This window comes from Trichechus manatus, unplaced genomic scaffold (genome assembly GCF_000243295.1).
Source record: "Trichechus manatus latirostris isolate Lorelei unplaced genomic scaffold, TriManLat1.0 scaffold00117, whole genome shotgun sequence".
Taxonomy (NCBI): Eukaryota; Metazoa; Chordata; class Mammalia; order Sirenia; family Trichechidae; genus Trichechus; species Trichechus manatus.
The window spans coordinates 2,992,067-3,017,719 of NW_004444053.1; the positions used below are offsets into that span (position 1 = coordinate 2,992,067).

Here is a 25,653-nt window from a genome sequence, read left to right on the forward strand (position 1 = left end):
TATGCCAATTGAGCTAGATGTTCCCTGAGACCATGGTCCCCACAGCTCTCTGCCCAGCAATTCAGTCCCTCAGGGAGTCTATGGAGCTTCCATGACCTTTCCTTGTGCTGGCTTCCCCAGTATTGTGTACTGTCTTACCTTTCACCAGAGTTACCACTTATTTATTATTATTTGGTATCGCCTTGCCTTCCTCTCCGTTACAAGGTTCTATACCTACACCGTTTATTCCCTCTTTTATTGTTCTGATGTTGTTGTCATTCACAGATTAACTGCTCTGATACCCTGTAGTACTTCTTTTGGTTACGGATAGTCCTCGAGAGTTCATTTCCTAGGTTGGTATCTGGCTGGTATGACCATGCATCCTAGATTCAGCCTGTGAGCTGATGTTGTTTGTTCTCAGATTGAAGGACTCTCTTTAATAATTCTTCTAAGTCTGGTTTGGTTTTTACATAGTCCCTTAATTTTTATGTATCTGGAAATGACCTAATTTCACAAACATATTTGAATGAGAGTTTTGCAGGATTTACTATTCTTGGCTAGCAATTTTTTTCTTTCAAGGTTTTATATATGTCATCCCGTTGACTTCTTGCTTGCATAGTTTCTGCCAAATAATCTCAGCTTAGTCTTATTGTTTCTCCTGTGTATGTGACTTCTTGTATTTCATGAGCTGCTCTCAGGATTCTTTGTTTGTCTTTGGTTTTGGTGAGTGTGATTATGATATTCCTTGGTGATTTTCTTTTGGGGTCTATCCTATATGGGATTCATTGAGCTTCCTGGATGGCCAGGTTTTCATCTTTCATGATATTGGGGAAATTTTCTGTCAGCAGTTCTTCAATGATGTTCTCTGTTTTCTCCCCCTATTTTGGAACTCCGATACTCACAAATTTTTGCTTTTGATTGTATCACCCATAATTCTGAGGGTCCCTTCATTTTCCTTCATTCTTTTTTCGATTCTTCCTCAAACAGAGTTGTATCCAAGTGCTTGTCTTCAATTTCGCTGATCCTGTCTTCCACTTTTCAAACCTGCTCCTCAGCCCTTCTATGACACTGTCCATTTCTGAAATCTTGTTGTTTATCTCTTGGATTTCTAAGCATTGTTTCTGTATGATTTCCAATTGTGAATTTGTTTTGGCATTTTGTTCCTGCATTATTTTCCTGAATTTTCCCTTTTTTTGTCTGTATTTTCCATGAATTTGTCTGCCTTTTCCATGTATTTGTCTATTTTTTCCTCATTTTTGTCTGCTTTTCGCTTCAATTCTTGGATAGCTGTGAATATTAGAGACTTGAATTCCCTATTAGGTAATTCTAGTGCCTTTTCTTCTACTGGAAACTCATCTGGTGTTTTATTTTGGATGCCTACTGGAACCATCCTGTCCTGTTTTTGTGAATGTTTCGATATTGTCTGCTGTCTTCAAGGCATTTGGTAGTTGTTTTTCTCATTTATTGATTGTAGATTTGTTTCATCTTGTTTCTTTTTTGGCTATGTCTTAGCAGGCAGGCTGTGTGTTCTTTGTTGTTTGCATGTCTGTGGGCATGATACTTTTCATTCCTTCTCCAATTTGCAGGGTCAGTTGCTCAGATATACTACAGCAGGGCAGGTCTAGGTGAAGTGGCGTTGCTGGGATGGATTGTTTGTGGCACTTACTATGGCCACCAGGGCGGGCTGGTAATCAGTGTAGGGCAGGTTCCGGTAGGCTGTGCCTGGTCTGCCTGATGGTGTGATGTTCAGTGCACGGTGCAGGTAGGCAGGATGGAAGAGGGACACTGTGATGTGTGGAGCTAAGATGGGTATGGGAGAGAGGAGAGAGGAACAGGAGCCAAAAACATACAAACAAACAAAAAAGAGTGCTAGGGGAGCTTGCTGCTAGAGTGGAGAGATGAGAGACTATCAAATGGACAAAAACAAAAAGGAGAAGAAGAAGAAGAAAAAGAAAAGAATAAATAAAAATTAGAAAGAAAATAAAAGCTCCCAGGGATCCCACCAGTGGAGCTATGAGGTCTGGGGAAGTTGCTCCCAAGCCATGAAGTACAGCCTGGCTAAAAGGGGTAGAGGTGTCACTCAATGCCAGGTATTCACGGGACAGGAAGAGAAGGAAAGTATAGAGAGATGAGAAACTGAGTAATGAAGAAAGACAAAAAGGGGAAAAGAGGGAAAATAAAACAAATTAAAAAAAAATAATAACAAGAAACCCCCCAAAAAAACAACAAAAAAAGAAATGTCCCCAATCCCTCTGTGTGTCTGTGCAAACTGAGTGGGTAGGTCCCAAGCCGTGCAGTACTGCCTGGCTAGAACGGGCTCCCAATTCAAGAAAAGAAAAAGAAAACAAACAAACTAGTGAAAACAAACAAAAAAACAGCCCCGGAATCCCACCAGCATGGCAGAACGGGCCGGGAAGCAGTCTCATATTCGAGCGGTATTTCACAGCCTTTCAGAAAGAAGCAAAGATGGCACACACAGCCAGGTACTTGAGAGAAAGGAGGAGGAGATGGTGAGAGGTAAGAAAGAAATCTAAAGGGCAGAAAAAAGCAATACCAGCAGCCAACAAATGGCACATAGGGAGCCAGCCACTGCGCGTGGGTGGAATCCAAGCGACAATGAAGTGAAGCCAGTGCTTCCCGGCCAAGAGACTGTGGCCACAGGAAGCAGAGGAGGCCAAGTGGGGGTGAAGAAGGGTGGGGCATGGGAAAGCGTATACTGCTGGTTACTGGTTGTTCTGTCTCCTTCTGGAAGCTCCATGGGGCTGCTTTCTCACAGCCCCTGTTCACTGGTCTCTAATAGGGGTCCAAGATGGAGGATTCATTCTTCATTAGCTGATAGGGGACCTCTGCATGTATCTCTCCTCGCTCTCTGTTCTCTGTCAGTTTCTTATTCCATTTGGTGTTTGGCTCAGGATGTGATTTCATTCCCGTTTGATTCTATGAATTTTTTATTCCACCCTTAATTTCTTTTATAACCCAGTAGTTTTTGAGCAAGGTGTTGTTCAGTTTCCAAGTGTTTGATTTTTTCTCCTTGCTTTTTCTGTTACTGATTTCTACTTTTATGGCTTTATGATCAGAAAAAATGCTTTGTAATACTCCGATGCTTTGGATTCTGTTAAGGCTTGCTTTATGGCCTAATATGTGGTCTATTCTGGAGAAAGTTCCACGTGCGTTGGAAAAAAAGTATACTTGGCTGCTGTTGGGTGGAGTGCTCGGTATATGTCCACGAGATGAAGTTGGTTGATTGCAGCATTTAGGTCTTTCATATGTTTACTGAGTTTCTTTCTGGGTGTTCTGTCCTTCACTGAAACTGGTGTGTTGAAGTCTCCTACTACTATTGTGGAGCTGTCTATCTCTCTTTTCAGTGCCGTTAGAGTTTATGTATTTTGGAGCCCTGTTGTTTGGTGCATAAAATATTTATTATAGTTATGTCCTCCTGGTGTATTGATCATTTAATCATTATATAGTGTCCTTCCTTATCCTTTGTGGTGGATTTTACTTTCAAGACTATTTTGTCAGAGATTAATATTGCCACTCCTGCTCTTTTCTGAGTGTGTTTACCTGATATAGTTTTTTCCATCCTTTGAGTTTTAGTTTGTTTGTGTCTTTAAGTCTAAGCTGTGTCTATTGTAGGCAGCATATAGACAGATCCTGTTTCTTTATCCATTCTGCCACTCTCTGTCTCTTTATTGGTGTATTTGTTACATTTACATTCAGCATAATTATTGATAGGTATGAGTTTAGTACTGTCATTTTGATGTCTTTTTTTCTGTGTTGTTGACAGTTCCTTTGTTCCACTTAATTTTCTGTGCTGAGTTGTTTTTGTTTATGTATTTTCTTTTCATCTTTTTCATTGTTGTTGATTTTGTATTTGCTGAGTCTTCATATTTTTCTTGTTTTTTATTTTGATGTGCAGGATTGTTAGTTTCCTTTATGGTTACCTCAATATTTACTCCTGTTTTTCTAAGTTTACACTAGTCTTTTATATCTTTATGACTTTCTCTCCATATGAAAAATCTTTGTCTATATTTTTAGTCCCTCTTTTTTGTTTTAATGTTGCCATCTTTTAGATATTGACATCTCTCTTTCCCTATTTTCAGCGTTTTAAGCTTTGATTTATTTTTGTGACTTCTCTATCTGGCTTGGTGCTCTGGTAGCTCTGTCCTGTGTTCTAGTCTTGGGTTGTGATCTGATGTTATTGATTTTCTAACCAGAGGACTCCCTTTAGTATTTCTTGTAATTTTGGTTTGGTTTTTGCAAATTCCCTAAACTTCTGTTCATCTAGAAATGCCCTAACTTTGCAATCATATTTGAGAGACAGTTTTGCTAGATATATAATTCTTGGCTGGCAATTTTTTTCCTTCGAGGATTTATATATGTCATCCCATTGTCTTTTTGCCTGCATGGTTTCTGCTGAGTAGTCCGAGCTTATTCTAATTGACTCTCCTTTGTAGATGACTTTTCTTTTATCCCTAGCCACTCTTAAAATTCTCTATCTTTGGTTTTAGCAAGTTTGATTATAATATGTCTTGGTGAGTTTCTTTTGGGATCTACCTTACACAGAGTTCGACGAGCATCTTGGAGAGATATCTTGTCATCTTTCATGATATCAGGGAAGTTTTCTGCCAATAAATCTTCAACAATTCTCTCTGTATTTTCTGTTATCCCTCCCCCCCCCATTCTGGTACTCCAATCACTCGTAGGTTATTTCTCTTGACAGAGTCCCACATATTTCTTAGAGTTTCTTCTCTTTAAAATTTTTTATCTGATTTTTCTTCAAATAAGTTGGTGTCAAGTGCTTTACATTCAATTTCACTAATTCTGACTTCTACTGCCTCAATTCTGCTCCTATGACTTTCTGTTGAGTTGTCTAATTCTGAAATATTATTGCTAATCTTCTGGATTTCTGTTTACTGTCTCTCTATGAATTCTTGCAGCCTACTCAATTTGTCATTATACTCTTGAATAACCTTAAGTTCCTCTATTGCTTTGTCTGTGTGTTCCTTGGATTTTTCTGCATTTTGCCCAATCTCCTTGCTGATCTCTTAAAGAGTTCTGTATATTAATCTTTTGTATTCTGCCTCCGGTAATTCCAAGAAATTCTCTTCCTCCTGAAAATTTCTTGATTCTTTATTTTGGGAGCTTGCTGAAGCCATCATGGTCTGCCTCTTTATGTGATTTGATATTGACTGTTGTCTCTGAGCCATCAATAAGTTATTATATTTATTTTATGTCTGCTTACTGTGTCCTAGCTTCCTGTTTTGTTTTGATATGCCCAAACAGGCTGCTCACGTGAGCAATTTTGATTACTGACTCCTTTGAAGCTCTAACGTCCTGTCACCAGGTGTTAGATCTGTTACTAAGTATGTGAGCGCAGGAATCCATTTACTTTTCTTGTATGGATTTAGCTCAGGTTTCCAGATAGTCCCTAAGTGTGTGGTGCAGGCTCTCACCTACAGTCCTAAACAGGCATGAGTTATTGGTGTAGGCACAGGTATCTGGCTGCAGTAAGGGGTCATACTCTGAGCAACGCAGGGGGCTGATGGCTGCCCCTGAATGTCTGGAAGGAAAGCATGTCCCTGTTCCCTAGAACACGTAGGTGGGTGGGTTTTGTAGCTGAACTATGAGCACCCAATGCTTTGGCTGTAAGGACTGGGGGGCACCACTTATTCTTGGACCCCTGTTGTAGGTGGCTAGGTGGCGTGGGTGGAGCCACCAGTCCTCAGGTCTCTGATATGGGCAGGTGAGGAAACTGCTTAATAGGCAGAGCAGTGTCAAACATCACGAGTCTGCCACTTCACAGCTGAAACAGTTGAAGTTAGACTTCATGCACATACCCTGTTGTACTGTGGTAATGAGGGCCTACACTGTTGAAATGGACCCACACCAGTCTATTCAGGGGTGAAAGGCATTCAGAGTCCGTGGACCCCTTATGCCTGTGCCTAGGCAAAGGAGCTATACCTACTCTGAGTTCCTAGCTTAGGGAATCTGGCAGATTATTTTTTCCCTGTTTGTTAATTTGTTTCCTCTCCAAGACCGGGAGAATAGGCAGGACGTGTGATAGTTCCTACTTCCTTCCAGGGGACTCAGCAAACAATGAAGCCAGCCGAGGACCAGGTGCAGAGCGGGGAGTGGGGAGGTAAATGGGAAAGAGGTTTTTCCCAAGGGGGTGTTTTTTGATCTGCACAGTATGCCAGGCACAAGTACTTATCTTTTGACAACTGAGTGCTGCTTTTCACTGGTTCTGGATTCTCGAGTAGACTCTGCTGCTGGACCTCTTCCGATGTGGAACATGCCTCCCGAGCGCCACTGCTTGCCTCACTACGCACTCGAGCTAATCAGGCCTGAAGGGCACTGGCTCCTGCCAGCTCAGTTCTGGCAACTCCTCGCTGTTTCTGAACCATCTCTCCCCACCCCCATCACTCAGTCTAGTTGCTCAACTTTGCCTTTGATGTTCACGGCTCCTAGACTATCATATACCATCGATTCACTTTTTTTTCGGGTCTTTATTGTAAGAGGGACCACAGGAAGCATCTGACTACTCTGCCATCTTGGCCCCGTCTCTCCTTTTTTTTTTTTTTTAAATGACATTTATATTGTCTTTCTTCAACTGATCAGTCAACATTTACTGGACATACATTATGTCTGTGTATAAAGTTCTATAACAGACAGTGACAAACAATCTAGACAAAAAATCCCTTGCTAAATAGATCAAACACCTTTGTATTTGAGGACAGGGAGCAAATGGAAAAAGAGTAGATAATAAATTTTGAATTGCTGTTCATTAATTCATTCACCAAACATAGATAAGCTACTCACAATGTATGAGGAAATGTGCTAGGGGCCATGGGAAACATAAATGAATTCAAACAGAATGAGGGCAACCATTTGTCACATCTGTCCATTCTCCTCAGGTTAAATCTTGACATTCATGAGTCAGAGGGACTTTGAGCTTTAATCTTGCCTCTATTCTGTGACCCTGGGCAAGTTACCTACCATTTCTAAGTCCCAACTTCCCTATCTGCAAAGTGGAACTGATAATAGTACCTAACAATGTAAGGTTGTTGTGTGGCTTAAATAAGATGATGCATACAAATCATTTAACACCATACCTGATATAATAATATAGTCATTGAGAGCTTATCATTATTATTACTATTACTCTACCTCTGTTAATCTCACACGTTCCTTCCTTCCTCTTCATTCCTATTGCTACTATCCTAATGCAGCTTGTTACTTTATTGATTGGGAAAAAAAATATATATATATATTTTTAACCATCAAGCTAGTCAAGCAGAACAACTGACTCTTCCTTGTACATAACCTACTATTTCTTGCCTTTGTACTTTTGCTCAAATTCACTCTCTGACCCATATGCCTTTCTCCACCCACTTCACTGAAGTGGGTAAAACTTCAATCCCCCTTTCATGATCCAGCTCAAACACCTCCACAAAGCCTTCCCTGCTCTTCCACAAATGAAATAACTTTGCTCTCTTCTGAGTTTCCATTGAGTTTATAACACTATTTTCAAATATGTATAATAGCTGTTTGTGCTGACATGTAGTTTTCTTCCTAATATGTGAGAAGCTTGAGGGCTTACCCATACTGAGTGCTCAAAAAATGGCTGTAGACAGAATGAAAGAAAACCTAAGGTTACCCTGTCATATATACGTACATCAAGATACTCACTATAGACACGAGCATATGGCAATAAAGGGGAGAAAAACTTTTAATGCTTTGAAAAAGGAGGTATTCAAAACTTTTTTCCATAAGTCGTATTTATCTGAAACATCAAGACTTTTTATATTCAAATATTCCCAGGTGCCAGTTAGATGTATGATATGAAGAATGATGAGACATATAAAAAGTTTATATTTTCTGCCCCAGAACATCACTGCCTAAGACTATGGACATCACTTTGCTATTCTCTCAGTAAACAGTAAATCACGGCATATACTCCACGAAATCCTAACAGTGTCATAACGCTGAATTGGATTACTGAAAAATCTCAACAATTTGAAAACACAAGATAGAAACAGGAAATTAGAATTTGGTACTAAGCCTCATACTTAACATTTTAAAAATTAGAAGAAAAAAAAAAGATTATGTAATTGTTTTCTTACTTTTCTTTCCTACTGCCCAGCTGGCGAGCGGTGTATTGATCCCCATAGTCAATTAGTACCAGCTGTCTAGAAAAGATATTCACTTTGTTGCCTATAAATAAATCTTCCAAGCGCAGGTCATCATATTTGGTCCGCTTTAAAAATGTACGATGATTCTTTACATCATGCTAGAACCAAAAACATTAACACAACAAAACAGGTACTTATCAACAGAGAATATTAATCTTATTATAAACTAGAAATAGTTCTCAATTCTGCCTTACAAAAGTTGCATTCTCTTTCTTTTTAGCCACAAATACAGTTCTTAAATTTTTTATATTATAACTTCTGTATTTCCTAGTCCAATCCAAAAAAAATAAACATTTCTTATTAAAAACTTAATACTAAAAAAAATCCTAAATTCAAAAATATTTCTTTATTGCTAAATCACATTAGCAAGTTAGTGGCTACAAAATCCCAGAGAAAGACTGCCCCACATCCAAATCTCTGCTTCTTGCCTACACAAAATCCCAAAATCAAATAGATCCATTTGTTAAAGGGGTTGCCAATGAAACGACACACAGAAATAAGCAGCACCCTCTTAGCTCAATCTTCTTCAATTTGAATTTTTGTAGCAATAAGTTTTCAATAATGATGAAATATTTACAGCATGTCATAAATGATAATCTTTATCTATAACCACTTACTATTCTTTAATCCAAAACATGTACAATTCTACTTCAGTTTTCTAATGAAAAAAAATTAATTCCTATTTTTGACATTAAAAATAAAGGTACAGAGCAATCTTCTTGTATTGGAATTATAATGAATATGAATACAAACATACATACATACATATACACCACACACACACACGTTGTTTTAAAGCAACTGTATAAAAGGCAACCTTACTCTTCTCCGACATCCTACCTTCACCCCCTTTGCCCACTTTCAAGTAAGAAAGGCTCATTTACCATTTCAACAGATCCATCCCCTGGGTAAAATAAAAGCTCATAACGTCGAAGAAGTGAAGCATTTGGATCATACCACTCTGCAATGAAAACATATCTTTCACTGTGATTCTGCAAAGAAAGATAGAAGAATCTTAACAATGATATAAAATATAAGCACTCTTGTATTAGTCATATGAAATGAAAGCAAGAATCACCAAATATTTGAGACAAACTTGCTATTACGTATTTGTTGTCTTGAATTATTCTGCTTTTCAATAATATCAACAGTCATCAGCACATTCTCATAAATGGTTCCTTCTAATTTCTCATTAAATATTTTTAGATATCTCAGAGATATGGACTGCTTCATACTCCACAGCCATCCAATCATCCTGAGTAAATTAACATTTTCCTTTAATCTGACTACGGTAATAATTCAAAGTCCTTCTGATAGCAAGTTTACATATAAAAAAGACCATCGATAAAGTAATATAAAGAAATATTTCTGAGGGGATAGCTCTTAATTACATAAAGTTTTAACTTTCCTACATTTAAGAATCTAGCAATATTAAGAGTATTTTTCCACTATAATTACAGTAAATATCCTTTCCTTAGTAATTTCATTTTTATAGAAATAATAACAGAATGTGCTAGTCTGGCAATGAATTTTCTTGGCTTTCGTTCACCTGGTAAAGTCTTTATGTTACCTTCACTTTTTGGAGGATATTCTGCTAGTCTGGTCCTCCAAAAAGCAAACATCAAGACAGGATTAAACATGCAAGAATTTTAATAAGAGAAATTTCTGTCAAAGAAAATAAGGAGGGAGCCAGGGAAGGCTGGGAAAGTTGACAGACTGGAATGCAAATCTGACCCTGACTCAAGGAAAGAGGGAAGGAAGGTTAGATGGAATCATCCTAGAATGCTGTACAATCTAAGTAAGGTTTTGCAAGGTCATCTGCAAGTGTTCCAGCCAAAGTTTGTCATCAGAAGAGTCCCTTGTCTTCCAAGGATGGGCCTGCTTTAGTATCCCTGCTCCCCTCAGTAACTGGCTGGGAGCTGCCCTTGGGAAGCATAGCTGAGGTACAAAAGCAGCAATGGATTTCGAGCACAGCAGCTGCAGCACTTGGTCAATTAAGCTCCCTCTAGTTGGAGGTCGGCCAGGTTCATTCTTATAGCCATCAAAGAGAAGAAAATTTTTTAAAAAATAAGTCAAAGACTGGCTCTTTTTCCTTGACTATTAAGCAGGATTTGCCATTACATATCTTAAACTATAACCCAGGCCCAAAGTTCCTTCATTACAATAAACAAATAAAGGAATAAGGAAGAAAGGCATCTAGGAATTTTGTTGTTAATTCTGGAATTTCCATCTGATTCTCTAGTTGGGGTATATGGATGAGGCCTTTTTATGCTAATAATTCACTTCCAAATTCTAATGGTAGAAGTTGTATGTCTAGTTATGTTTATGATCATGCTCATAAACTATAATGTAGATGGGTAGTTTCTAAGACGTCTATTTTCTCACAATCATCCAAACAGTCATATTTAAGCAATACTATTAGTCAAGAGAAAATAAATGTAAAATAAGAGACCTACTATGACATTTGTAAAAGTCTTTCTTCATATATTTTTCCAACCAAACATAACTGCCCACATAGCATTCTACAACCACCAAAAATATCCTTCAAAAAGTGAAGGTAAAATAAAGACTTTTCCAGGCAAACAAAAGCCAAGAAAATTCATTGCCAGTAGAACTGCATTAAAAGAAATTCTTTTTTTTAATTGTACTTTGGATGAAGGTTTACAGAGCAAACTAGCTTCTCGTTAAACAATTAATACACATATTGCTTTGTGGCATTGGCTGTGAACCCCACGGCATGTCAACACTCTCCCTTCTCGACCTTGGGTTCCCTATTACCAGCTTTCTTGTCCCCTTCTGCCTTCTCATCCTTGTCCCTGGGCTGGTGTGCCCATTTAGTCTCATTTTGTTTTATGGGCCTGTCTAATCTTTGGCTGAAAGGTAAATCTCAGGAATGACTTCATTACTGAGCTAAAACGGTGTCTGGGGGCCGCACTCTTGGAGTTTCTCCAGTCTCTGTCAGACCAATAAGTCTGGTCTTTTTTTTTTTTTTTTGAGTTAGAATTTTGTTCTACATCCTTCTCCAGCTCTGTCTGGGACCCTCTATTGTGATCCCTGTCAGAGCATTTAGTGGTGGGAGCCAGGCACCATCTAGTTGTGCTAGACTCAGTCTGGTAGAGGCTGTGGTAATTGTGGTCCATTAGTCCTTTGAACTAATCTTTCGGTCTCTGGGAACATCTAGCTTAACTGGCATAACACAGTTTACAAAGAAAATGTTCTACATTCTACTTTAGTGAGCTGTGTCTGGGGTTTTAAAAGCTTATGAGCAGCCATCTAAGATACTCCACTGTTGCATTAACAGAAATTCTAAAGGCAGTTCTACAGGAAGAAGAAAAATGATCCCAGATGATTTATGAAACCAAAGAAAGGAATGATGAATAGGGAAGTGTAAATATATGGGTAAGTCTACATAAATAGTGTCTACACAAAACAATATAATGTCTTGTGGAGTATAAAGCAAGCAGAATTTGAATGCATGGAAATAATAATATAAGGGGTGTGAGAAGTAAACAATGTTTTTCAAATTATATAAAGCAAAGAAAGTATCTCCTACATTAGTTGCTCAACCCATTGTCCTGCTCTAAATCAAATGTGAATGAATGTTAGTGAACAAGAATCTCCCTTAAAATAATGGACAAACAAATCAGGGATGTTCCATTCAATTTTTCACTCTGTTCTACTAGAATGACTTTTCTTCTCCTATTTTTTGTGAAGCACATAATAAATCAGATGGAGAGTACAAATTCTTGCCTTTTGGGGAGCTTAGGCAAAGTCACAGGGCTTTTTTTATCAATAAAAAAATTAAGTAACAATTTTCTTCTTAAATTTTATAACCCATTTGTTACACACTAATAATTAGTATTTTAACTCAAGCTTCTCAAAGGAAAAGTACCACTGACAAAGTTATAAATTGCATAAATCAACATGAAATTACTGTTGCAAACTGTAGATGTGAAAATTAAACCCTGTATTTTGGCTTGGCACAGAAATCAAAGATGTTGTGGAAAACAACAAAGCCTTTGTATTCTATAGTGAATGTTATAGATTGAATTGTGTCCCCCAAAGATGTGTGTCAACCTGGCTAGGCCATGATTCCCAGTATTGAGGGGTTGTCCACCATTTTGTGATCTGATGTGATTATCCCATGTGTTGTAAATCCTGCCTCTATGATGTTAAATGAGGCAGGATTAGAGGCAGTTATGTTAATGAGGCAGGACTCAATCTTCAGCATTAGATTGTCTCGAGTCAATCTCTTTTGAGATATAAAAGGGAGAACTGAGCAGAGAGGAGAGGGATCTCATGCTACCAAGAAAGAAGCAGCAGGAGCAGATCATGTCCTTTAGGCCTGGTGTCCCTGTGCTGAGAAGCTCCTAGACAAGGGGAAGATTGATGACAAGGACCGACCTTTCCCCAGAACTGACAAAGAGAGAAAGCCTTCCTTTCCCCAGAACTGACAGAGAGAGAAAGCCTTCCCCGGGAGCTGGTGCCCTGAATTCCGACTTCTAGCCTCCTAGACTGCGAGAGAATAAATTTCTCTTTGTTAAAGCCATCCATTTGTGGTATTTCTGTTACAGCAGCACTAGATAACTAAGACAGTGAATATATTTAAAGTCATATTAGACATTATACTTGTATTCTGTATGTTCAAAAAGGCAGGTATCATATTTTACCATTTGGCTTCTCTAAGACGTAAAATTAGTTCTATAGCTATAAGTTTCCAGGACCACGCAGGGACATAAGGATCTATGTGAATGTTTGTGAAGTGGGAGTAAAATCTAAAGAACCTGCCTCCAATTTCACAAAGCAAAGCAGAAATATTTTATATTTTATTAAAAAGGGACATATATGTACTGATAAGAAAGCATTTCACTCCAAGTTTCCTCTGGTATTAAAAATAAAACACAGAGAATTTTCTGAATAAATTATCTAAATCTCCATTAATGGCTCAACAGTAAAGTAAAATATCTACTTAAAGAATCTTTTGAAGTAATGTATAGTAATAACCCTGGAGGAAAAGCAGGAAAAATTAAAAATCATACTCACTGTCTAACTACATATCAATTACAAATTCAAAAGAAATGAAATATTAATATGAATGGAAAAGTACCTCCTCAGTTCTTAAGAACTCGGGGTGAAGGATGAGTTTGTGTGTGTATGTGCATTTGTGTGTACGTTAAGTGAAGATGAACAGCTTTGAATAATACATGGTAGTAATGTAAAATTAACTTTTCTTTATTACTTTTCACCAATAAATCACAAGTTCCTAAAGAAGAGTTTGGATAGTACATTGCTCCAATGTAATGGAGCTGCTTAACAAGTAAAAGTCCCTCATTCTTCCAGGGACTTAGTATCCTGGTGAGGCCTCAAGAGAGAATAGGGAAGTTAAGACACGTATCAACTCAGATATACTGACACAAGTGTCACTATCTTTAAGGACTAAACCCACTGCCACTGAGTCGATTCCGACTCATAGCAACCCTATAGGACAGAGTAGGACCGCCCCATAGATCTTCCCCTGGATTCAAACTACTGACCTTTTGGTTAGCAGCTGAGCTCTTAACCACTGTGCCACCAGGGCTCCATCTTTAAGAACTAAACACTTAAAATTCTCAAAAGGAAAGGAAGGAGGGAGGGGTGCCATTACTGTTTGTTCATTTTAGGGCACCATCATTCACTTTCATGCATCAGTAGAACTCACTGTTTACATCTGACTGTCTGTACTCATGACTCCTTTAGTGTTCTCTAAACTTTTTAGCTACTATTTTAATCTTTATAAATCTTACCTCACACAACAGTTAGAACCAAATACTAAATTAAGCAGGCAGAGAACAGACGGAAAGGGAGCTAAGTAAATAGTACGTCAGGTATTTTAACATATAATCTCAGTTAACCCTCACAACAAACCTGTAATGGAGGCGTCAACAAGGAAACAGAGGTTCAGCGAGGTTAACTGTAGAGATCACACAGATCACACAGCTAGTAGGGGCCAGAGTTGGGATTCAAAGTTTCGTCTCATGCTAAAAGTCAATGCTCCTGTCCAGATGTCAAAAGCGCTAAATCAACAAAAAATACAGAATCAAGAGTACCAGACCAGTCAAAAGAGCAATGAGGGTGGGAGACAGTGAGAAACGTAGTTTGTCTATAAAGGAAGCCTGAAAAAAAAGCAGACAGAGATAATAAAAAATCAGAGATCACTAAGAATGGAAAACCAGTTTGACCTGGATCCTAGAAAGAACAGGAATCATTTGAGAGTTGTTAAAGAGCTCTGACAAAGTAACTTGTTGTTGTTGCTAGATGCCATCGAGTCAGTTCCGACTCACAGTGACCCTACAGGACAGAGTAGAACTGCCCCATAAGGTTTCCAAGGCCGTAAATCTTTATGGAAGCAGAATGCCACATCTTTCTCCCGCGGAGTGGCCGGTGGGTTTGAACCACCAACCTTCTAGTTAGCAGCCAAGCACTTTAACCACTGCACCACCAAGACTCCTTCCAAGATAACTAAAACCCAAAACCCATTGTCATCGAGTTGATTCCAACTCGTAGCAATCCTACAGGACAGAGAAGAACCACCCCCTAGGGTTTCCAAGGAGTGGCTAGAGGATTCAAACTGCCAACCTTTGGGGTAGCAGATGAGCTCTTAACCACTGTGCCACCAGGGCTCCAAGATAATTAAAGTCCCTGTTAAATGTTTCTGGCAGTTGCATTTAAATTTTATTGTAAAAGACCATAGAAGAGGAGTTACCCAGAATCAACACAAGATTATTAGGGCCTAGAGAATGAAACGCAGTTCATGGACTAGAAAGGCATAAATAGAAGAAAAACAAATGCAGTGGCAAGAGTAATATGATGCGGTGGTGTGGTTCAAAGACACAGCAGACATTTGCCTGGAAACATCTTTGTTTCACCTCCACTTCTGAAGGACATTTCTGCAGATTATAAAATTCTATGCTACAAAACTAATAGCTGTTCATGAATGAATCTTAAAAGAATACTTGAAACTCTTCTGCCTCAAAACAGTAACTGAGGAGAAGAAAGCATCCCAAGTAACTTCAGCTTTTCAAAGATACACACTTTTTAAAATTTAATGACACTACACATACCAGTCATTTATTTCATGTCTGAAATACCATTCTACACTTTTTATTTCTGAAAATTCAAAAGATAAAATGTTTAAATGGTACTTCTCACACATTTTACAGCTATAGAACTGCAAAGGATCATGCTAAAGGGCAAATACTAAGAGCCACCTACGTGTAAAATAGCATACACCCACTCCACACTTACCGACATTCTTAGGTTCCAAAGACCGGGTCTTCATGCGAAAACCGGCGTTATGTAGTAATAGGGGATGACCACATCAGATCACAAAATGGAGGATGACTACATCATTACATAACTGCCAAATTACATCATTACATAACTGCCAAATTACATCATTACATAATAGCCAAACCACTGAGAATCATGGCCCACCAAAGCTGACGTATAACCTTAACTATCATAACCAGCATTACCCTCACCTCACACCTTGGCATCTGTTACTGCCAGATATATACCGTTAATGCGCAAAATAGTCAGATTGTGGATTTTTTACTATTGTCATAATGTGCAATGTCGTATAACAAGATAGTTGGTAAGTGAGGAGTAGGTGTAGTGGGAAGGAGCCCTGACTGTGCAGTAGTTAAAGCACTTGGCTGCTCACTGAAAGGTCGGTGGTTCAAACCCACCAGCCGCTCTTTGGTAAAAATATGTGGCAGTCTGCTTCTGTAAAGATTTACAACCTTGGGAACCCTATGGAGTCGCTATGAGTCAGAATTGATTCAACAGCACTGGAGGTGTGTATTGGGCAAAGAGGATAGGATTTGAAAATGCTTACAAAGTTAAGTAAGACTTTTGAAGGAGTCTGGAATCTAACTGAGAAAAGACTCAGAGTTATTCTTTTTTTTTTTTAAAGTCACAAAAAGTACATACAATTTAGGAATAGTTACTTATTATTGTACCATTTCTTTTCTACAAATTTAAAAATCCACCGTAACAGTGGCTTTCAAACTTTTGACTATTACTCAATAATAATTTCACATCATGACCCAATATACACATCTGTGTAAATATATTACTGAAAATGTCCACCTAACAATATTTATCCTTACTATGTGCTATGCAAGGAACCCTGGTGATACAGTGGTAAAGCGCTCACCACTCCTATTTAACACTGTGCTGGAAGTCCTAGCTAGAGCAATAAGGTAAGAAAAAGGAGAAAAAGGACATCCAAATTAGAAAGGAAGAAGTAAAACTCCCTATTCGCAGATGATACGATCCTTTACATAGAGAACCCCAATTTTCCACAGATTCAGGAGTATAGGAGGATACAAGATCAACATAAAAAATCAGTTGGATTCCTATACACCAAAAAATAGAACTTAAAAAAGGAAATCAGGAAAACAACAGCATTTATAATAGCCCCTAAAAATATAAAATACTTAGGAATAAATCTAACTAGGGAGGTAAAAGACTTATACAGCGAACTCTACAAAACACTACTGCAAGAAACCCAAAGAGACCTATATAAATGGAAAAACATACCATGCTCACGGACAGCAAGCCTCAACATTGTGAAAATTTCAATCCAACCCAAAGCGATCTACAGATATAAGGAAATCATAATCCAAATACCAACAGCATTCTTTAACAAGATGGAAAAACTAATTACTAACTTTAAATGAAGAGGAAAGAGGCCCCAGAAAAGTGAAGCATTATTGAAAAAGTAGGAGGCCTCACACTACCTTACCTCTGAACCTACTATAGAGCCACAGTAGTCAAAACAGCCTGGTACTGGTACAATGACAGACACATAGATCAAAGGAATAGAATTGAGAACCTAGGCATAATTCCAGCTACCTACAGTCAGCTGATCTTTGACAAAGGCCCAAAGTCCATTAAATGGGTAAAAGACAGTCTATTTAACAAATGGTGCTAGCAAAACTGGATGCTCATCTATAAAAAAATTAAACAGGACCCATATCTCACACTGTACACAAAACATAATTCGAAATGGATCAAAGAACTAAATATAAAACCTAAAACTATAAAGATCATAAAAGAAAAAAATAGTGACAATGCTAGGGGACCTAATAATATACGGCATAAATAGAATACAAACCATAAATAACAATGTACAAACACCAGAAGATAAACTAGATAACAGGGAGCTCCTAAAAATTGAACACTTATATTCATCAAAAGACTTCACCAAAAGAGTAAAAAGAGAACCTACCACCTGGAAAAAAATTTTTGGCTACGACATATCTGACAAGGGACTAATCTCTAAAATCTGTAAGATACTATAACACCTTGACATCAAAAAGACAATCCATTTAAAAAACGAGCAAAGGATATGAACAGACACTTCACCAAAGAAGACGTCCAGGTGGCTAACAGATACATGAGGAAATGCTCATGATCATTAGCCATTAGAGATATGCAAATCAAAACTACATTGAGATACCATCTCACCCCTACATTACTGGCACTAATAAAAATAAACAAGTGTTGGAGAGGTTTCACTGCTGGTGGGAATGTAAAATGGTACAACCACTATGGAAAACAATATGGCACCTCCTTAAAAAGCCAGAAATAGAAATACCATATGATCCAGCAATCCCACTCCTAGGAATATATCCTAGAAAAATAAGAGCCATCACATGAATAGACATATGCACACCACATTCACTGTGGCATTATTCACAACAGTAAAAAGATGGAAACAACCTAAGTGCCCATCAACAGAAGAATGGATAAACAAATTATGGTACATACACCCAATGGAATACTATACAATGATAAAGAACAGTGATGAATCCACAAAATATCTCACAATATGTATGAATCTGGAGGGCATTATACTGAGTGAAATAAGTCAATCACAAAAGGACAAATACTGTATGAGACCACTATTATAAAAACTCATGAAACAGTTTACACACAGAAAGAAACAATCTTTGATGGTTACCAGGGAAGGGAGGGCTGGGGAGAGAAAATCATTAACTAGAGAGTAGATAAGTGTTAACTTTGGTGAAGGGAAAGACAGTACACAATATAGGGGAAGTAAGTACAATGTGACCAAGGCAAAGTCATAGAAACTTCATAGACACATCCAAACACCCTGAGGGACTGAGTTACTGGGGCTGAGGGTTGGGGACCATGTTCACGGGGGTCATCTAGGTCAATTGGCATAACACAGTTCTTAAAGAAAATGTTCTACATACAACTTTGGTGGGTAGCATCTGGGGTCTTAAAAGCTTGCGAGCAGCCATCTAAGATATATCTATTGGTCCCATCCTGTCTGGAGCAAAGGAGAATGAAGAAAACCAAAGACACAGGGGAAATATTAGTCCAAAGGACTAGTGGACCACAAGTACCACAGACTCGACCAGGCTGAACCCAGAAGAACCAGACGGTGCCAGACTACAACCACCAACCGCTCTGACAGGGATCACAATAGAGGGTTCCAGAAAGAACGGGAGAAAAATGTAGAACAAAATTCAAGTTCACAAAACAAACAAACAAACAAAAAAAGACCAGACTTACTGGTCTGACAGAGACTTGAAGAACCCCTGAGACTATGGCCCCCGGACACCCTGTTAACTCAGAACTGAAGCCAATCCCAAATTTCACCCTTCAGCCAAAGATTCAACAGGTTTATAAAACAAACAATAACATACATGAGGAATATACTTCTTAATTCAATCATGTATATGAGACCAAAAGGGCAACACCTGTCCAAAAGCAAAGTCGAAAAGGCAGGAAAGGTCAGGAAAAATGAACGGACAGAAACGGGGAGTTGGGATAGAGAAGGGGAGAGTGTTGACACCTTGCGGGGATTGCAACCAATGTCACAAAACAATCTGTGTATAAATTGTTGAATGAGAAACTAATTTGCTCTGTAAACTTTTACCTAAAGCACAATTTAAAAAAAAATACACAGACTACAAAGTGAAATTATTTCATATGCAAGCAGTTAGAAAAAATCATTTATTTTAGTTCACCTTGGCTACTAACCCATCCTTGCCTAGACAGTAGCTAGGTGCTTCAAAAGGAAGAAAAAAAATAAGAGTTTCTAGTTAAATGACCAGACGAGATTCTCATGTAAATGTATGAGGTTGTGAGAAAATGGACTGTAGTGGTGCTACTGAGTCAGGACTGTATGAACAGTCACACCAGTTCAAATTCTCAGAGAAAGATGAAGCAAAAGGGAAACACTGTCTCTGAAATCACTTATCTAAAACATAGTCCAATAAAAGAGCCAACATGACACTGTCCTGGAATTAAGCTATTATATTCTAGCCAGGAAGAACAATCACTTCAACAAAACTAGTTTAATAATTAAACATCAAGTTTCAAGTGTATACATTATCTGAACCTACGAGGTCAAAGCTCAGTGTCAGAAGTTTTTATTCATTCCATCAAGCAATGAAGAACTTAATGAACAACAACAACAAAAAGAATCAAATTAGCTGCAAGCTTTGTTAGCATATTTCTCATTACATTTTCCTACTTACTTATTTGAGAATTTAGTGAATTTTGCAGCTTCCCTGATTTTCTATGGCATCTCACAATTCAGTCATTTTTTTTTTTTTTTTACAAATCAATGCAAGTTTAACAAAATATACCCATTACTATTTAAAAAATAATTTAGTGGATTGTAAGGAACTAAGATACATTGGCTGAACTTTCAAAATATTAGCTCTCCTCACAACTGGACAACAGTAAACAACCTCCACTGTATTTTGGTTTATTACTTAATATAAGAAAACATATAAGATATAAGCAATTGCAAAGCTGTAATCTTATTCTAGTCCTTCGACCTTCATCCTCTTTTCTACTCTTCTAAATTTCAAAGTATTTAGTTTTGTCACAAACTAAAATGTGAAATATCTTTAATTGAACCCTTTACTTATTGAGCAAAAGCTGTAAGGGAAAAAAAAAAAAGAAGCTGTATCTCATGCTTAATTACCAAAACAAAAGCCCACCCACTTAGGAAAATGGTGGGGTTTCTCACCAGCCACAATCCTTGCCACTGGAGTCAATATCATGCAGAAGTCAAATGCTCAGGCTTTAGAGCCACACAAATCTGTTATGCTCCATGGTGGCCATCTGACTTTGGCAAAGTTGCTTAACCTCTCTAACCTCAATTGCTCTTTAAATTACTACTGGTATTAAATGAATTAGGCTATTTAACACTGTACTTAGCACATACAATTAAGACATTAAGTCAGTAAACTGGTGGATGGTATTGGAGAAGAATAGAAGGAGGAGAAGTAGTATTAATAGTAGTAGTTGTAGTAGCCAGGAATAATCTTTAATTTTCAACATGTGAGAATGGATGTCTTTAAGCTCTCATCTTTTGCACAAGATTACCTTTTCGGTTTTAAAAACACAGCCCCTACAGCACATATTTTTATTTGATGGGGGCGGAGGAAGATCAGGGAAATAGCTCTTACCTATCATCACAACCTAGGGAGGACTGGCTAGCCTTTCTGGATGAGTAAAGATGAGTGCAGGTAAAGACTCCAAAATGGTAGTAAATAACTGGCCTGTTTAGTTTTCCCAGGAACAAAGCAAAAAAATGGTCACACTACAGTTTGGAATGCTGCTAAAATAAACCCTGAAATATGCTGCAGGCCTGGATCAATAACAACGTATACCACATATCTCGTTCTTTAAAGCACACCCTCCCTTAGTCCCCCCACAATCTTCACATATCTTCTTGTCAAGACACAATTCAAATGCCACCTGCTTGACAAAATTTTGCCTGAGCCTCCCGATAAAAGACATTTTTCAGTACTCTGAAATACTCTTACACTCTTATCTTCCTATTACAATGTAAGTTTCTTGAGGACAAAAATCAGGGTATCAGTCATCTTTATATCCCCTCAAAGTGCATACCCAGTGCCTGCACAAGCTGGCCGTCAGTCAGTATCTGCCCAATACTTCAATCTTAGACGCACAGAACATAAGAACTAATTCCTACAGAAAACTGTTTATATGCAACACCTAGCATGACCCATAGGTTTTTTACTTGTTCTTGCTTGGCCTCTGTCCACTATACTAGCAAGCTAATAATGAACTACCCACAAATTTGAATAACTGTCTTATGTTGTTCAAGTGATTGCATGTCACACCCTATACATATTCTACCCAGGGAAAGCATGTAATTAAGTCATCTGATCTTTCATGTGATATTTTTAATTCCTCTCTGAGAACTCGGGACTAGTTTAGAACTAAGGCAATGATCTTTTCTTTCCATGTGAAGCTATAGCAATTGATTTCTTATGCAAGATTACAAAAAAAATTATTTTGTATGTATTTCTATATCTTAACACTTTTCTTCTACTTCTTTAAAAACTCTACCTCACACATGTACTAATTTCAGCGATTATTCACATGCACCAGCCAAATTCATTCTCTCGCTCTCTATCTAGATATATATCATGATATATAGATATTATATATATCTATATTTTTTTAATTGAAAAAAACATAAATTAATCAATAGACAAACAAAATAAAATTAATGCTGGCAGTTTGAGTCCACCAAGAGGCAACTCAGAAGAAAGGCCTAGCAATCTATTTCCAAAAAAATCAGCCACTGAAAACCCTATGGAGCACAGTTCTACTCTGGCACACATGGGGTTGCCATGAGTCAGAATCAACTCCACGAAAACCGGTCGGGGTGGCGGAAGGAGAAAAACGAGGTGTGCCACAGGGCACTGCTTCTTACTCCTCTTCGTAATTATTACTAAAACTCAACTTCAACTTGCTGTTTTAAATAATATAACAAGCCTATAAAACGTGTTGACAGTGTGAGTCCCTTTCAAGTGGGATAATCCTCAGCAGGCTCTGTACAGACTGAATTGATAAGGAGATAGAATAAGCACCCTTCTAGACTTGGCCCTGGGTCCACAGATTCACAGAGGTCAAAGCAACAATCCTGATCCTCAGATGCCTTACAATCATTATAAATGAACAAGTAAAGGCTAACACACGTAAAAATAATAGCAATTATAGAATATAAAAATAATTCAGAGATAGGCTGTGTGATACAAAACTATAGGTGATGGAAGAAGAGCAATCCATATGGTGATCATGACAAAAGCCACAGAATCAGAGCTGGGGATGTTATTAGAAATCTGAGAAATGAAGCCTGTAAGAGGACATAGAAAGCTCAATAAGTGTTTAGATATGTTTAAATTTAAAAATGCTCATTGAGCCAGTGAGCATTCGAAGAGTAGAGAAATATTATCATAAAGTTTGTGTTTAAATAATATTCATCTTAATAGGGATGTGAGAGGGCAGGAGCTGTATTCTCAGGGCCTAGAAAAGTACCTGGCAAACCAGGTGTTCAATAAATGTTTTCCAATATAATGGTTGGAAGGACAGACAGACAGATGGATGGGAGCACGAAGAGTCTAAAACAGGGAAAACAACTAGGAGACCAACCAGCTATTGTAATTCAGGGCTAAAAGTGGTGCTGGTAAGAGTGAAGAGGAAATGATGGATACAAGAGACATTTGTAAGCAAGTAACAATAAGTCAGATACAGGAAGAGAAGAAACATGGAAATGAAAGCTAGAGATCAATCAAAGATGCTTTTAAGGTTTCAAGCCAAAGTGAATGGGAGAGTAGAGGATCTTGTCAAGGGTAAAAATGATGAGATTACGTTCAGGGTTGTAGATTTTGAAGCGAAGGCAGAACCTGTATTTATTTCAGTAACCATCTGGAGGTACGGGATTAGAATATGAGTAAGAGAACATAACTGATAATTTGGGAAACATTACCCAGTCCCCACCCCAAAACAAATAATATCTTCCAAAAAACATAATAATAATAACTCTTAATTTAGCATTAGTATTATTATTATAGTAGCTAACATTTACTGAGCTCTTTTCTGTATCAAACACCTAATAAATTCTTTGCATCTATCGTTGCACTTGGTCCTTACAACAACCCTGGGAGGTGGTTAAGTCTATGTCAATTTTTCAGAATAGAAAACTGAGGCACAGACAGGTTAAGTAACCACGCTTACTAAATGCCAGAACCAAGACTTGAATCCAAGTCTGACAAAAATAACTTTTTCTATACCACTGAGGTATGGGAAGAAAATATCAACATTTCTATTTGTTGCTTATTGTAACCTATTAAATTTTCTATTATTGAATATGATTTACAATATATACAATACATTAATACAGTAATATATAACTAAGCACTGATATATGGATGGCATTCTATTTTTTTTAAATAGAAATCTGAGATCAAAACAGCTTAAAATTGGAGGAGCATAGTCAATGTCACTGAACTGTGTATGTAGAAATTTTTGAAACGGTGTGTCTTTGGCTATGTGTATTTTCACCATAAAAAAAAAAGATTGAGAATTTAGAGGGTTGATATGTTGTGGGGTTGTTAACCAATGTCATGGAACAACATGTGTGCTACTGTTTCATGAGAGACTATTTGTTCTGTGGGCCTTCACCTGAAGTACAATAAAATAAAAAAAAAAAAAAACAGCTTAAAGACTGAGTTACGTGTTCTTCCCCCGTCCACTTCGGTTTCTTACAAGGATTCAATGTCAACCAGCTTTATCTTTTTTTTCCCAAAAACAGACCATAGCTGATCAGATACTTCATTCACACACTCACTCACTCATTCCGAAAATATTTATCAATTGCCTACCTTATGCCAAGCTCTTCAGTAGATTTTGTGAATTATAAGAAACAACCTTGACTTTAACGAGATTAGTGACATAAGGCCCTAACAGGTAAGCACTTCATTGTAATTAATTACAAGAACAGTAATGGTGACAGCCGAGAGCTAGCACTTTCTATTGAGCACCTGCTATGTGCTAAGCACGGTTCTAAACACTTAGGCATTTTATCTAAACAACCCTATGAGAGAGATGGTATCATCTCCATTTTAGAGATGACTAAACTGAGGCTCAGGCAAGTTATGAAAGTGCCCAAGATTACAGGGCTCATAAACAAATGTGAACCCAGGCAGTTTGATTCCAGATCCTGTGCTCTTACTCTTCCTACAGTAGTGAAAATGGGCCTTGGAGGGAAAAAAGACTATGCTACTGTTTGCTGGGTCTCTAGACTCAACAACAAAATCCTTTCAATTTAATCACCTATTAAAAAGAAGGAGCCATGGTGGCGTAGTAGTTAAGAGCTCAGCTGCTAACCAAAAGGTCAGCAGTTCAAGTCCACCAGCCACTCCTTGGAAACCTACGGGGCAGTTCTACTCTGTCCTATAGGGTCGCTATGAGTCGGAACGGACTCAACAGCACCTAACAACAACAATTAAAAAGAAATCATATCTTAAAAAACAACACAACAACAATAAAAATCAGGCCATACCTGTTACACTTGTAATTCTAATGCAGTGAAAAATGTTTAAGCTTACTTTCAAAGTATTTCATTCTATAATGCTATATTTCAAGAAAAATTACTTCACAATAGACAACAAAACATTTTTGTTCATATAAAAGTGCTCCCTTGCTTAAATTATACTAAAATGGATTTATATAATACATCATGGAGAACTGTCTTGAACTAACTAGAAACCTGAATTCAAACATCTACATGTTTAAGATCCAGTAATTGGTCTCGAGCTATTTTTAAATCACTTATCTGCATCCATGCGACTTCACAGACAGTCGGGAGCAAACTATGTAGATGATAAGCTCCACAGTTCAACAGCTTTCTAAAGTTCAATCTGAGTCTCCAAGCACCTACCTATATTAACCCCGAATGACACTCTAATAAATCAACAGGATCTGATAACCTGCCACCTTAAGCCAGCTGTTTCCAGTAAGGGTTAAGGAAAAGTGGTTTCCAAACAACAAACTTCACTTTACTTTGAACATTGTGAGAATAGAACGGATCACTGAAGTTTTATTATGTGACATAGTAGGCAAATAAGCATAGCAATTCCTGCAGCTTTACTTAGATTCTACATGGATAAGTACAATAGAAATGGAAAGATAACAATCAAAAGGTTTATATGTTCCTATTAACACAGGCTAGATTTTAAGCAGTAAGTTGTTTCATATCAATCCTTTAACAAATAGTCTTCCTTAGGGCTTCTTTCAAAGACCAAGTAAGTATTCTCTTATATTGAACTGTGTCAAATATTAACCTTACTTTAGTGTCAACAAAACCAGTTTTGAGGTTGTCCAGATTGTTCTGAGAGATATTGCTCCCTCATAAAACCACATTGTAAGGGTGGACAGAAGGCGAGACAAGTGGTAAAGGCCTTCATGGGAGAATCTGATTTGCCAACTCAAGTTTAGGGCTGCTCATTAGTGAAGTCAGACAAATTACATTAGGAGGAAAAAGGAAGCAAATTATTAAACTTAGTTAATTATCCTATTTCACTCCAATACTTTAAGACCTAAGTAAAACTGTTGCAATCACTTTTATCTTAAA

The 25,653-nt window shown here is 37.7% G+C and overlaps 1 protein-coding gene across 3 annotated transcripts in view; it reads right to left on the minus strand.

Moving 5' to 3' along the window:
- NME7 (NME/NM23 family member 7) overlaps positions 1-25,653 on the minus strand; it is a 355,379-nt gene that overhangs the window by 283,336 nt on the left and 46,390 nt on the right. For all 3 annotated transcript variants that reach the window (XM_023738433.1, XM_004384089.3, XM_023738434.1), the window contains exons 2-3: positions 9,056-9,163; positions 8,103-8,269 (exon numbers count right to left, since the gene is read on the minus strand). In XM_023738433.1, the coding sequence (XP_023594201.1) occupies positions 8,103-8,269; positions 9,056-9,163 (275 nt within the window). The remainder of the gene's footprint in view (positions 1-8,102; positions 8,270-9,055; positions 9,164-25,653) is intronic.